General features: G+C 50.3%; 1 protein-coding gene across 4 annotated transcripts in view; it reads left to right on the top strand.

Annotated features, from left to right (window-relative positions):
• Nucleotides 1-1,281: 1,281 nt before the first annotated feature.
• LOC113607013 (solute carrier family 22 member 1) overlaps nt 1,282-15,471 on the top strand; it is a 33,026-nt gene continuing 18,836 nt past the window's right edge. For all 4 annotated transcript variants that reach the window (XM_027081922.1, XM_027081900.1, XM_027081891.1 and 1 more), the window contains exons 1-4: nt 1,282-2,173; nt 6,923-7,026; nt 12,540-12,694; nt 15,056-15,224. In XM_027081922.1, the coding sequence (XP_026937723.1) occupies nt 1,763-2,173; nt 6,923-7,026; nt 12,540-12,694; nt 15,056-15,224 (839 nt within the window). In that variant the 5' untranslated portion in view covers nt 1,282-1,762. The remainder of the gene's footprint in view (nt 2,174-6,922; nt 7,027-12,539; nt 12,695-15,055; nt 15,225-15,471) is intronic.

The following is a 15,471-nucleotide window of genomic DNA, read 5'->3' as shown; positions in this document are numbered from 1 at the left end:
TCCTCACACAGGACACTTCACTTTTGGTCACCAAATGTGGGGTGTTTGCCCCACGTCAAGCACTTCTCTGCAATACCAGCTGAGTGTCCCACAGTGTAGCCCAATTCTGACGCCATCTACCTGGAGAGAGCGTCAAACCCTGCAGGTTAAGGGCTCGGACCCATGACACTGCCCCTGCACCTCAGATGCCAATCACTGTTAGGTGCCCAGGTTACCCACACGTCTGTCCGACTTAGCCGTAAATCAGGGTCCCATGACCTCTTCCCCCTTTGGATTCAAGTGATTTGCTAGAGCGGCTCAGAGAAGACAGGGAAACATGGATTTGGTCACCAGTTTATTAGAGGATGTGGTGAAGGATCGGAGGACAGCCGCAAGAGGAGATACACAGGAGAGGTCGGGGAGGCTCCCAGTGCAGGAGTTGCTGTCCCCGTGGGGCTGGGGTGTGTGGGTGTGTTTGCTCCGAACCCTGGTTACTGAGATTCTAATGGACACTTCTCATGTCGTCAGCACAAACCCCAGTTTCAGCCCTTCTCCCCGCTCAAGAGAATGGGGGCAGGGCTGGAAGTTCCAAGTCTCTAACCACGGCTTGGTCTTTCCTGTGGCCAGGAGCCATCCAGGAGCACACCTGGGGCCACCTCGCTGAGCGGAAGACACTCCTATGGCTAGGAAATGTCAAGGGTTTCAGGGGCCCCGTGCCAGGAACAGGGCGGGTGGGGGGAGACCAAGATATAGTTTCTATTATCTAACTCAGCACCTGGCCTGGGCCTGCCGAGGCCCTGCCTTGGGGAGGTTTGCCCCCAGCACTCTTCCTTCCCTCCCCAGCAGTGAGCGCTCAGTCCAGGTGAGGGGGGGTGGTTTGCAGAGCTGCAGCTCCCTGAGGCGGGCTGTATTACCAGGCCAGCTGGTGGCCAGCTTCCATTGTCCACGGAGTGAAGAGGCGGGAGTCCCAGGAACGAGACAGTGCACGGGCAGCCCCTGCATCTGTTATCTGTCCCTCCTGTGTGCACAGGGAGGGACCTGGCCTGAAGGTCCGGGCTGAGCTGGGGGGGAGGGGGAGGTGTTTTCTGCCTGGGGCTCTTTGAGGTCTTCTATCAGCACCTCTGGCCGGGGCCATGGAGGTCTGTGCCCAGACGGCCCCGTTGACCCTCTTTCCTGGGGATTCAGGGTGCAGTCCAGCAGCCAGGAGCCTGCCTGGGGACGCAGTAAAGCTGGGTGAAGTCCCACGTGGGTCCCAGAGAACACGGTCGTCCTACGCTGGGACAAGGAGGTAGGGAGACGGGTCTGTCTGGAGGGCTTGGCTCTCCCATCACCCCAGCCAGACCCTCACTCCACCCTGCATCAGATGCCAATCACAAGTAGTAGGTCCTGTAGCTGTGCCCGGTGGCCAGCTGCTGTCTTTGGTTTATCTCGGTGATAAAGAGTTTTAAAGTAGGTAATCCCTTTGGAAGAGAGTGCGGGGAGGCTCGCGGCGCCCTTGCTCACTGCTCTTGCGCTGTGAACTCCAACTCCACAGAATTAGGCCCTCAGCCCAGGGGACTCCCTGGCCCAGCAAACAATTTGGCCCGTCATCCTCCCGCCCTTGCCTGAAACCTGTACCGCAGGGTGAAAGATTATTTCCAGTTGGTTGGCTTCCAGGGCTGTTACGCTTAGACAGCAAGTTGATTTCAGACCAGCCCACTGCACAGAAACCCACATGAGACCCTGACCCTGGGCCCTGCGGCCGAAGAGGTCTGGTCAGAGCTATGAGGGTGGTGTTTCAGCCATGCTCACCGTGGACGACGCTCTGGAGCAGGTCGGGGAGTTTGGCTGGTTCCAGAAGCAAGCCTTCCTGACGCTATGCCTGCTCTCTGCCGCCTTCGCCCCCATCTACGTGGGCATCGTCTTCCTGGCCTTCACCCCGGACCACCGCTGCCGGAGCCCCGGGGTGCCCGAGCTGAGCCGTCGATGCGGCTGGAGCCTGGCCGAGGAGCTCAACTACACGGTGCCGGGCCCCGGGCCCGAGGGCCAGGCCTTCCCCCGCCAGTGCCGCCGCTATGAGGTGGACTGGAACCAGAGCGCCCTCGGCTGCGTGGACCCGCTGGCCGGCCTGGCCGCCAACAGCAGCCTCCTGCCTCTGGGCCCCTGTCGGCACGGCTGGGTGTACGACACGCCCGGCTCCTCCGTCGTGACCGAGGTACGCGCAGGCCCTGCGCTGGGCCGAGCCTGTGGGTTTCAGGGCCAGGGAGGAAATAGATGACGAAGACTACAAGGTTCAGCTTCACGGCAGGAAAGAGGGAGCGGGGCTGTGTTCCCTGAACTGTAGCATCAGCAGGTTCCAGGCTGGGCACTCGGGATTCTTCCCTTGTTTAATCCTGCACAGACTCTGGGTGTTAAAGGAAGAAACTGAGGAGAGACCATCGAGAGCCGGGCCGAGCTGGGTTGTTTGAGCGCGGGTCTCTGGGGAGACCGGGGCTCCTCTTCTCTCTGCCCCGCTGGCTCCTCGGCAGGCCCCCCCCGCCCCCCCGCTGCATTCAAGAGCCATGGACACGTGACAGCTAGACACTGGCCTCCTAGCTGGGTGGAAGCTGCCCTGCAGTCAGACAGAATCCCAGCCTTGCCCCGGATTGGCTGAGCGAAACTGAGTAGGTTACTCAACCTCTCTGAGCCTTAGTTTCCTCATCAGTAAACCAGCGATGACAATGCCCTGCCCTCACAGGGGTCAGCATGAAGGTGTTGACCAGACAAGCCGAGCTACGCTGGGTGTCCCACGGACGGCCCACGGGGGAGGGAGATGGCGGCAAAGGCTTTGCCTGCACAGTTTAATGAGTTATCTGAGCGTTTTCTTTGTGAATATTTTAGTAAAAAGGCACCAGGCTTTTTTTCCTTCACAGACCCTTTGGAAAGCGTTGTACCGTGACAAGCGTGGGCACTGGGAATCTAGAAACAGACCAGGACGGGGAAGTATTGTTCTCTGTGTCTGCAGTATACTCTGCTTGGAAAGGGTCAGATGCAAGAATTCATCCACTCAGTCCTCCATCTGTTCATTCAGTAAACGTATTCCGAGCTTTTCCTCTGTTCGGGCACTGGGTGTGATGCCAGGAGGGAGACAGAGAAGAAACCTATGAGGTTTAAGGAATTTGCAGTCTCCAGGGAGTGAGGGACAGATGGCAGTGGTGAGAATAAGACCGGCATCCCAGACCATGTGTGGGAGATGCGGAGGGGCCAGTGGGCTCTAAGGATGGGGATCTTAGCTACTGAGCTGATCATGGGGGTCTTCCAGGAGGAGGTGGCATTTTTTAAAAAATTGAAGTATAGTTAATGTACAATGTTGTGTTAGTTTCAGGTGTACAGCAAAGTGATTCAGGTATACATACCTACATATCTATTTTTTTTCAGATTCTTTTTCCTTTAAGGTTATTACAAAATATTGAGTATAGTTCCCTGTGCTAGACAGTAGGTCCTTAGGAGGTAGCATTTGAGGAGGAGCCTCGGGTGGTATTTTGAGCAGCAAGGAGAGGGAACAGAGTGGGCGGGGAAGCGTGAGCCAAAGCTCAGGGGAGAGGGAGCCGGTGCTACATTCGGACAGCAACAAGCTGATAAATTGATTGGAATCCAGGGTCCAGTAGAGGAGTCCCAGGGGAGAATGGTGGTACCAGCTCACCTTCAGGCCAGAGCATTGAGTCCTTACGCAGGTCACCAGATGAAATACAGGACGCCCGTTAAATTTGAATTTCAGGTCAACAGCGAACACTTTTTCAGGATAATTAAGTCCCAGGTATTGCACAACATTTGCTACAATTGTTGTGCAATACCTGGGAATACAACCGAGGCTGAGAATGCAAACACTGCAGGGGGCATCCTTATACTAAAACAAGAGGTGTTTATCTGAAATTCCAATTCAACAGGGCAGCATGTATTTTTTTTTTTCTCTAAATCTGGCCACCCTGCCTTCGTGCCGAACAAGGGAGCTCGCTGGTCAGACAGAGGGCAAAGACCGTCCTCGCTGGACCTTGGGGATGGTCCAGGCGCTGGTGGGCGTGGGGCTGGGGGCTTCGTCAGGCGGGGAGAGCCTGAGGAGGCCGAGACATGAGTCCCGGCGGGACTGTCAACCAACATGGTTGTCACAGGAACGAAAAGAAGAACCGATTTAAGAGACACAGGCCCGACAGGGGCTGGGGGCCAATTTGCCAGAGGGCTCTGGCTGGGAAGGAAGGGGAACCGAGCTCCTGAAAACTGAGGCTGGAACACAGGGCAGCGGCAGTCTGTGCAGGTGTCGGAGGCTGGCCAGGTGGTGGCCTGAGCGGGGCCGTGGACTTGGAGAGGAGGGGACACAGAAACGATTGGCCAACCGTGGGCTTCCAGTTGCCCTACGATCCAACGTTGGGGAGGCCTGGGAGGGCGAGCTGAGGGGCTGTAGGGTAGAGCTCATCTGGGGACCCGCGGAGTGTGAGGGCCGGTGGGGCCCGGCTGGAGGCGATGAAGGGCCATGAGAGCGCGGGCCTTGAGGTCAGCAGCGGGAGCACAATTTCTCCCAGAAGGAGTGGGCTTCCCTCTAACTCTCCCTTCCCACTGCCTCAAAACCCCTTTTGTCCCCTCTCCTCATCCAAAGCTGAAGCTTAATTTGGGGAGAATTCACCTTTGTTGTTCATTTCTGCAGAAATAATCTTTAACTTGGCCTTGCCTTGGACATTGGAACCGGCTTAAGGGAGGACGATGAGGCGACCTGTTTGAATACCCGGCTCCGCTACCCCCCTCGTCCTGGGGGCGGAGGTCAGGGTCCATCTGGGGCAGGAATGTGCTGTTTCCAACCTCGCCTGCTCCCAGGGATCACCTGGATTCTGACCCATATCTGCTGAGACAGGATCCATGGGAACCTGTGTTCTAACTGTGCTCGGGCGAGCTTGGTGAATACCATGCTGCTCTGTAGGTTGTATTCCCAGCACACGGCCTGGTCCCAGTGAAATTCCAGCAGGGACGGTGACCCGGCCTAGGACACCCCATCCTGCACTCCCCCTGTGCAGCCCCAGGCTTTCCCCAGGGGCCAGGCTTGTCTTCCTGGTGGCACAAAAGTGTCTGGGGGCAGTGGCGGGGTTTGGGAGCACAGGGCCAGGCAGGCTCACGAGCCTTGCAGATGCCTCCAGACCGAGACCCTCAGCGCAGCTGGGGGCAGAGTCCTCAGGGAAGGCGGGGTTAGCAGGGAAGGCCGGATGCCCCTTCCTTGAGCTCCGTGAACACTCTGGCTTCTGCACGCCCCCGGGGAAGGATGGTACCCAGGGCATTTCAGGAGGGGTGGCAGGGACATCTTACAAAGATGCTGACTGCAAAGAGTAGAACAAACCCAGGGCAAAAAAACCGGTGCCCTGCGGCTTTGGTGAAATCTAGAATGCACAGAAAGTCGTCTTGGGCGGAGTGGGCGGAGGCTGCAAAGAGGCAGCTGCAGGTGCAGACCTGGGACAGCTAGATAACACCCAGGAGTGGCCTCCCCCGCATTCTGCTGACAGGGACCAGGCGGCAGGAAAGCCAAAGATCTGCAGGAGGAGCTTCCTGGCGAGGGCATTTTCAGCTGAATTTTAAAGGGAATAAACACCTGGACTGGCAGAGAACGGGAGTGACTGGTATCTCATCCTGTCTCTCAGATCTGAGCTACTCTTGCGAGCAGACAGCGGGCTCCGGGCATGAGACAGATGGTAGCGCGAGCTCAGTATCAGTTTCTGAAAGTCCAGTGGTAGCAAGGAGTTTTACCTGTGTTTTTTTAACAGTGCTCATGACGGAGCCCCGGGACCAGGAAAAGGGCATGGCTCGTGTAGGCAACTTCAGATCTTTAAAGGTGGTGGATACAAAGCCTCCACTGAGAAAGTTAAATGGTTTACTATCTACCAAACCATGTGCACATGATCTGTCCCTGCAGTGCCTGCACTAGCTCTGTGACGGCGACAGGACGGGCACCACACACCTATCAGACTGGGAAACTGGGAGACTAAGGCCCAAAGTTGCTAAGTGATCTCCCTGCATCACACCCCACAGTGTCGCCTGGTGGGGCGGAACCATGACTCCAAAGTGTCCCTGGACACCACCCAGCTGGTGCTGTGCCAGGAATGGGGAGGCAAGGGCCCCGGCTGCTACCCCGCAGCCCCTCTCGCGTCCCTGGGGCGCCGTCCTGCTTTCTGCACCGCTGAGCTCTAAGCGGTGATGCTCCCACATTCGGGCCTCCCAGCTTGCCCAGGCGTGTGGGCATCACCACGCGTGTGCCAGGCATGGAGGGAACCCCACACACACCAGTGTCCTTCCCCAGGGAACCCACTCCTGCCTCTGCCTAGGTCTTTCCCCCTCCATCCCTCCCTCTGAGTCTCCTGCCACCCCTGGGTCCCCCCCACCCCACTCCCTGCACACTGTGCAGCACACAGGCTGCTCCCTAGAAGCTCCCACCGCCGGGCCTGTGTGTCTTTGCTCAGCGATTCTCGTGTTGACACTCACAGCTCCATCAGTCATGACCAATTTACATAATTATGGGTAGAATTTACATAATTAAACATATAATTAATATGTACTTAATTAAGGGCCTTGACCAACTCTGGAAAACATTTATTTTACCACATTTATGTCTTTGGATAATTACTTTGCTGTATTTCCTTTAGAAACCTTCCCTTTTGGCCATGCTGTCTTTTGATAGCTGTCAGCGGCACTTGACAACAGCCTCTTTAGTGTATATTGAGGGTAAAGCCACGATAAATATATTAGGCATATAATGACATTGACTGAGATTCACCAGAAACCTTGAATGTGTCTTATGAAAATGTGGTAAAGAGAAAAAGGTGTGAAGCACCTGGGGGATCCCGCATTTTGTGTTGTACGTTTACATTGTCCGGAGGGAGGACGGAAGGTGTAGTTTGACTTACAAACGGTCTTGTGTTTTCGGCCCCTCCGACCGTGGTGTGACCCGCAGTTTAACCTGGTGTGCGATGACTCTTGGAAGGTGGACCTCTTTCAGTCCTGTGTGAATGTGGGCTTCTTCCTGGGCTCTCTGGGCGCCGGCTACATTGCAGACAGGTACGTAAAGGCCGATCCGACTAAACAGCACCAACACCATGGAGAGAATGGACTTTAGGGGCCAATGGCGGGATAACGTGGCCAGTGGGAATCTTTGCAGAAGTTGAGGGAGACAAGACATGACAGCGAGTGCTTTGGACTTTGTGGGGCAGCAGGACGGAGGCAGGTGGGGATTTAGGATGGGTTTCAGAGGTTGAAACTGCACGCAGAGTGTATAGCTGGGGTGTGGGGCTGAGAGGAAGGGGGACAAAGTCACTGTTTATGCTTCTAGCAGATGGGTGGAGGCGGGCAGGGCCATTTTTTGAGATGGGACAGAACAGGTTAGGGACAGCCTCGGTTGCTGCTTTTTGGGGTGAAGCAGTGGGAGCAAGCAAGAGTTCTGTCTTGGGGCTTCCCTGGTGGCGCAGTGGTTGAGAGTCCGCCTGCCGATGCAGGGGACACGGGTTCGTGCCCCGGTCTGGGAAGATCCCACATGCCGCGGAGTGGCTGGGCCCGTGAGCCATGGCCGCTGAGCCTGCGCGTCCGGAGCCTGTGCTCCGCAACGGGAGAGGCCGCGACAGTGAGAGGCCCGCGTACCACAAAAAAAAAAAAAAAAAAAAAAGAGCTCTGTCTTAGAAGTGGTAAGATTGGAGATGTGTTCAGGGTAGCCTGTGAGACAGAGAAGAGCTGCCAAGTAGGCAGCTGGATTATGAGGTTTGGGCTAGAGTTAAATACTTGGGATTTGTCACCGGCAATTGGTATTTAAAGCTATAAACCATGTCTGAGATAAGCGAGGAGAGGGCATATGGAGAGAAGAGCCACATGTAGAAGTTGGTGGGCAATGGCAGTGTCAGTGGAAGGTTGAAGGTAAGTGAGAGATGAGAGAGTGGATTTTTGTGTGTGGACGACTCTTCCCCACACACCCCCCCACCCCGTATTTCCTTAAAGCACCCCGTGTTTCCTTAATTTCATCTTTACATGTGGGAAGAAGTTGGAGTGAATTTTTCAGTCACAATAGATTAGAATATTTTTAGCATTTATTTATTTATTTTCAGGAGTAGATAATTTTCATGTATGAGTTTAAAAAATATATATTTGTTTTGTTTCTTAAATTCCACATATGGGTGAGATCACATGGTATATGTCTTTCTCTGTCTGACTACTTTCACTTAACGTAATACCCTCTACGTCCATCTATGTTGTCACAAATTTGTTCTTTTCTATGGTTGAGTAATATTGCATTATTTTATATATATATATATATATATATATATATATATATGTATATACATATACACACACACACACACCAAATCTTTATTCATTCATCCATTGATGGACATTTAGGTTGCTTCCATATATCGGCTATTGTAAATAATGCTGCCATAAACATAGAGGTGCAGATATCTTTTTGAATTAGTGTTTTTATTTTCTTTGGAAAAATACCCAGATGTGGAACTGTTGGATTGTATGGTAGTTCCATTTTAAATTTTTGGAAGAAACTCCACACTGTTTTCCATAGTGGCTGCATCAATTTACATTCCCACCAACAGTGTACTAAGGTTCCCTTTTCTCCACATCCTTGTCAACACTTGTTATTTATTGTCTTTTTGATAATAGCCATTCTGATAGGTGTGAGGTGATATCTTGTAGTTTTGATTTGCATTTCCCTGATGATTAGTGATGTTGAGCATCTCTTCATGTGTTTGTTGGCCATCTGTATGTCTTCATTGGAACAATGTCTATTCAGATCCTCTGACCATTTTAAAATCTGGTTGTTTGTTTTTTTGATATTGAGTTGTATGAGCTCTTTATATATTTTGGATATTAACCACTTATCAGATATATTGTTTGCAAATATCTTCTTCCATTCTGTAGACAGCCTTTTCATTTTGTTGATAGTTTCTTTTGCTGTGCAAAAGCTTTTTAGTTTGATGGAGTACCATTTGTTTGTTTTTGCTTTTGTTTTCCTTGCCTGAGGAGACATATCCAAAAAATATTGCTAAGACTGATGTCAAAGAGCCTACTGCCTATGTTTGCTTCCAGGAGTTTTGTAGTTTCAGGTCTTACATTTAAGTCATTAATTCATTTTGAGTTTATTTTTGTATATAGTGTGAGAAAGTAGTCTAGTTTGATTCTTTTGCATGTAGCTCTCCAGTTTTCCCACCATCAGTTATTGAGGAGGCTGTCTTTTTCTTATTGTATATTCTTGTCCCCTTTTTCATAGATTAATTGACATATAAGTGTGGGCTTTTTTCTGGGCTCTCTATTCTGTTCCACTGATCTATGTGCCTGTTTTTGTGCCAGTACCATAGTGTTTTGATTACAGTGGCTTTGTAGTATATTTTGAAATCAGGGAGCCTGATACCTCCAGCTTTGTTCTTCTTTCTCAAGATGGTTTTGGCTATTTGGAGTCTTTTGTGTTTCCATACAAATTTTAGAATTATTTGTTCTACTTACATGAAAAATGTCATTGGTATTCTATGGTATTGTATTGTATTGAATTCAATACATTGTATTGAATCTGTAGATTGCCTTGAATGAAGTATAGTCATTTTAACAATATTAATTCTTCCAATCCATGAGCATAGTATATCTTTCCATTTTTTTGTATTGTCTTCAATGTTTTCATCAATGTCTTATAGTTTTCTGAGTACACATCTTTTACTTCCTTGGTTAGATTTATTCCTAGGTATTTTATTATTTTTTTGATGCAATTGTAAATGGGATTGTTTCCTTAATTTCTCTTTCTGATAGTTTGTCATTACTGTATAAAAATGCAACAGATTTCTGTAAATTAATTTTGTAGCCTGTAACTGCTGAATTCATTGATTAGTTCTAATAGTTTTTTGGTGGCATCTTTAGTATTTTCTACATATAGTATGTCTTCTGCAGTGACTGTTTTACTTCTTCTGTTGGATTCCTTTCTTCTTTCTTTTCTTTCTTTCTTTCTTTCTTTCTTTCTTTCTTTCTTTCTTTCTTTCTTTCTTTCTTTCTTTCTTTCTTTCTCTTTTCTTTCTTTCTTTTTTTGTCTGATTGCTGTGGCTAGGACTTCCAATATCATGTTGAGTAAAAATGGTGAGAGTAGATATCCTTGTCTTGTTCCTGATCTTAGAGGAATTTCTTTCAGCTTTTCACCACTGAGTATGATGTTGGCTGTGTGTTTGTCATATATGGCCTTTATTATGTTGAGGTATGTTCCCTCTATGCTTACTTTCTGGAGAGTTCTCCATTATAAATGGAGGTTGAATTTTGTCAAAAGCCTTTTCTGTAACTATTGAGATGATCGTATGGTTTTTATTCTTCAATTTGTTAACGTGGTGTATCACATTGATTGATTTGCAGATATAGAACCATCCTTGTATCCCTGAGATAAATCCTGCTTGATCATGGTGTATGATTTTTTTTAATGTATTGTTGTATTTGGTTTACTAATATTTTTTTGAAAACTTTTGCATCTATGTTCATCAGTGATATCGGCCTGTCATTTTCTCTTTTTGTGGTGTCTTTGACTGATTTCAGTATCAGGGTGATGCTGGCCTCTTAGAATGAGCTTGGAAGCATTCCTTTCTCTTCAATTTTCTGGAATAGTTTGAACAGGATAGGTGTTAACTCTTCTTTAAACGTTTGGTAGAATTCACCTGTGAAGCTGTCTGGTCCTGGGTTTTTGTTTGTTGGGAAATTTTTTTAAAAATTACTGAGTCCATTTCATTACTGGTAATTGGTCTGTTCATATTTTCTATTTCTTCCTGATTCAGCCTTGAGAGATTGTATATTTCTAGAAGTTTATCCATTTCTTCCAGGTTGTTCATTTTTTTGGTGTATAATGATTCATAGTAATCTCTTATGATCCTTTGTATTTCTGTGGTGTCAGTTGTAACTTCTTTTTCATTTCTGATTTTATTAATTTGAGCCCTCTGTCTCTTTTTCTTGATGAGTCTGGCTAAAGATTTATCAATTTTGTTTATCTTTTCAAAGAACCTGCTCTTAGTTTCATTGACTTTTTCTATTGTTTTCTTAGTCTCTATTACACTTATTTCTGCTCTGATCTTTATAATTTCTTTCCTTCTACTAACTTGGGTTTTATCTGTTCTTCTTTTTCTAGTTCCTTTAGGTGTAAGGTTAGGTTGTTTATTTGAGATTTTTCTTGTTTCCTGAGGTAGGCTTGTATCACTATAAACTTCCCTCTTAAAACTGTTTTTGCTGCATCCCATAGGTTTTAGATCATTGCATAGATGACTCTTTAAAACAAGATGGCTGTGAAGGAAATGTGGAAGTGGAGAGGTGAAGGGTCCAGGAAGATGAGAACAATATCATGGAGAGAGCAAGGAACCAAAGGGGCTCAGTCAAGGGCTGGACCCAAGTGCAGTGGGTGAGGCTGCCTTTGGGAGGAGACACAGGAGAAAATGGATGCTGGTACTATTATGTCTGAACATTCTTGGGTAAGAAGATGTGGGCTTCAGACAAGAAGTGTCTCTATATAGAAGTTTGAGGCAAGAAGACATGGAGTAGATAAATGAAGTAGACATGCTGGAAGCCAGGAAGGAGGATGACAGGGAAAGGCAGAGGGCTTGCTGGGCCTGGTGGGGAGAGATCCTGGGTGTGGGCAAGTTCAATGTAACCATATAAGAGGTTGGTCCCTTCCTTCCTTGCCTTACTGCCAGAGAATGTGGGATAAGATTTAAAAGATCGAATCAATAAAGCACAATTATGGGATGAAGTTTTAGCAAATAATTTGCCCATTTTATTCATGAAAAAGGAAGGGAAAAACGCTTTTCAATAGTTATCCTATTAGGGGCTTTCCTGGTGGTGCAGTGATTAAGAATCCACCTGCCAATACAGGGGACATGGGTTTGAGCCCTGGTCTGGGAAGATCCCACATGCCGCGGAGCAACTAAGCCTGTGCGCCACAACTACTGAGCCTGCGCTCTAGAGCCCGTGCTCCACAACAAGAGAAGCCACTGCAATGTGAGGCCCACACACTGCAACAAAGAGTAGCCCTCGCTCACAGCACCTAGAGAAAGCCCACACGCAGGAACAAAGACCCAACGCAGCCAAAAATAAATAAAATAAAATAAATAAATTTATTAAAAAATATTTATACTATTAGAACTGAAGGTTTTCCCAGAAAAACTAGTATGACCATCGATAAGACTAACTATGTGGGGGAAAAGCCTGGCTTCTGGTGCACCCTGTTAATAATAATACAGTCTGTTAAATACAAAGGTAATGAGAGGAGATGAGTCTGAGAAGCAGGAGAGTCAGTGAGGGAGGCCACTCATCCTTGACTCAGATGCCATGTTGCTGAGAGCGCTCAGGATTCCTCTTCAGTGTGGCTTAATGAACCCCGCAAGAGCCGCTGGTCGCTGTTCACTGAGGATGGACAAGGTCAGGCTTTGAGGAGGGGCAGTGATCAACGGACTGCATGGTCCCTCAGAAAAACTGTCTTGTCTCCCACGAGAGACACTTGCTGTCCCATCGTCCCTGTGAATACTCAATACTCACCTCACCTCGCTGTCTCCTTGCCTCTGAAGGTTTGGCCGTAAAGTATGCCTCTTGGCCACCACCCTCATCAGCGCCATCTTGGGCGTCCTGACGGCCGTTGCTCCAGACTACACGTCCCTGCTGCTCTTCCGCCTGGGGCAGGGGCTGGTCAGCAAGGGCAGCTGGACGGCTGGCTACACCTTGAGTAAGCACCTGCTGGCCTGAGGTTTCCACACACTTTAAGGAGCCACGGAAGTCAGGTAGTGGGGTAGAATGGGATGAAGCCAAATGTGGAGGTGGGTTTTTTGGGGGAAGAGGATGTTTGCAGGGTCTAGAGAAAGTGTGGTCATTCCAGGTGTATTTGTTGTCTGCGTGACTAGGGCTGGGCATGCTGTCAGGATGGCCTCCTTCTCTCTCTCTCTTGCACGCTCTCTTTCTTTCTGTTTGAGAGACACTTATATAACCACTTTAATAAATTAGTGTTTCCTATCAACTAATCCATTTGGGAGAAGAAGATCACATGTGATGTGGTTACAACGATGGGGGTGTGCAGGAAGGGGAGACAGGTGGGAGAGTATTTTGACATTTTAAATAGGAAAGAACCAGCATCTTTCAAAGTAAATACAACAAACTCAACTGGTTTGAAGGACAGTAAACAGTTAGGAGAGAAGACATAGAGGAAATAAAAGAAGAGATAAACATAATGATTTTTAAAAATGAAGTGCAAAGCAATGTAATTCTATATACTATTTTTTTTTTTCAAATTTTCTCTGAAGGGTAAGAATAGAAAATGAAAAATACTTCCTTAGAAGAAGGTGGTATAAGAACCATCTGTGCTTCCCTCAGCCGGTTTTGGGGCACGTCAGACAGCAGTGAGGATAACCCACATTTCTGCCATGTCTTGCCATCTCTGAAGATGAAGTCCTATGGCTTGGCATCCTGAGAAATAGTTCACTAGAGCCAAGAAAAATCATATTCCTCCCTTGGGAAACCATGAACACGCCGGTTAAGTGTAGTGAGTTCAGCACATATTTAGTGAGAGCCCAGCCACCTATATGCTGAACGTGCACTACTTGGCCCGTGGTGAAGAGGATTAATTTTGAGGTCAAAGCTACACCCAACACGGACCGGCTGTGTGGTCTTACAGACAAGTTCCATAACCTCTCCGCGCCTCAGGCTCCTCCGCATGGGAATGACAAGGCTGTGAGGTAGACGAGGTGCCCCAGGTGTAGCCTAGGGGGATGCCCGCCCCAGACTCCTCCCTGCAGCGCGCGCACCTGCTGCCACTTGGCAGGCAGGGGGCGAGATGGGGTGCCAAGAGAGATAAGGCCCCTGTCCTCCCTCAAGGAGCTCAAAGGCTAGAGAGAAAGGGAGACCCACCGGGAACCCCATTTACCCGCGGTGGAGCGAGAGCTACCCCTGGCCTCGTTCTTCCCGCGGCTGTCCCCGCTTGCTGTGGGCCACACACCCCCTGGTCCTGTGCGCGCGGCTCCTGCGCAGTCCCCTGTATTGACTCCTCCTCTGCTCCTCGACCCCTCAACGTGGCAGGACCCAGGAGACTGTGCTCCCCCATCCCCCAGTCTGTCCCACCTGTGCCCCCCTCCCCAGCCCTGCTGTCCCCTTTACTTTCAAAATCCCTCCGGAACTCCATTCATCTCACTCCTCTGCTGTCTCCACGGCTCCCAGACACCAGCGTCACATCACCTCCACGGTGGTCTCCCTGTGGCACCTACAGGCAGCAGCACAGTGAGTCTTTAATAGACGTGGGATCGCGTCACCCCTGTGCCGCGGCGGCTCTGCGTTTCCCGCAGTGGAAGCCAATGTTCTCGGCAAGCCTATGAGGCCCCCCAGGAGGGCGCATTGCCCCACTGACGGGGATCCTCGTCCACAGGGCCACCGCGCTGCTGTTTCCTCTGCCTGGAACTCGCTTCGCCCTTCTGTGTTCGGCTAAACTCCCTCAACTCTTGCAGGTCTTGGCTCAAATGTCACGCACGAGCCCCACCCCACTGCTCTCTGAAAATCTGCACCCCCTCCACCCTGGACTCTCCTGAATCCCCTCGGGCCATCTACCTTCTCTCTCCGCACAGCGCGCTGCGCGTTATGACCGGCTGTGACTTCTCACTTGTGTGTGTCGTCCACCATCTCTCACGTGAATGCGGGCTTAGGAGGGCAGGACTCTGCCGACTGAGCTCACGATACATCCAAACACCCACAACACGCCCAGGTCCCTGGCGGGCACTCAAAGACCGTCGTGAAATTAACGAGCGCTCCCGGGGGTCGTGGAAAAGAGTCCAGCTCGGCCTGGAGCCGATGGGAGGAAGGCTCCGGGGAAGAGAGCCCGGCAGACTGAATCCTGCCGCGTGAAAAGGAGAACTCCAGACGGCAGATGGGGGGTTTGCAAAAGGGGCGGCTGCAGGAGAGCCGGGACAAAAGGACTGGACCTCGTGGGGAGGAGACGGAAGGGCGTTTGGGGAAGGAGCCCCGGAGGCGCACGGAGGAGGCGGGGGCGCGCCGCCCTGGCTTCTCTCCTCGGTGGAGCCCACCAGTGACGCTTCTCCTGTTTCAGTCACAGAATTCGTGGGCTTGGGCTACAGAAGAACGGTGGCGATCCTCTACCAGGTGGCGTTCACGGTGGGGCTCGTGCTGCTCTCCGGGCTGGCCTACGCTGTCCCTCACTGGCGCTGGCTCCAGCTGGCCGTGTCTCTGCCCACCTTCCTCCTCCCGCTGTGCTACTGGTACTGTGTCCTCGCGGGGACCCCGTCTTCCCGGCGGCCAGGGCGGCCCTACCCGCAGGCCTGGGGCTTACAGCCATCTGTGCCGTTTGGGGAGCTCTGTCACATTCCCCCGGGGGCGCTGCCCTCAAATAGAGCTTCTTTCAACTCGCGTCCCCAAGATAGAGGCTGGGATGCTACGAGTCAGACAGAAGGGCGCCGAGTCACAAAGGAGGCATCTGCTGTCTGTCGAGTGAATGAAGGGATGAAA

The sequence above is a fragment of the Aethalodelphis obliquidens genome, unplaced genomic scaffold, assembly GCF_003676395.1.
Source record: "Aethalodelphis obliquidens isolate GAN/ISIS:26980383/991018 unplaced genomic scaffold, ASM367639v1 scaffold3, whole genome shotgun sequence".
Taxonomy (NCBI): Eukaryota; Metazoa; Chordata; class Mammalia; order Artiodactyla; family Delphinidae; genus Aethalodelphis; species Aethalodelphis obliquidens.
This window is presented reverse-complemented; position numbering and strand designations above follow the sequence as displayed.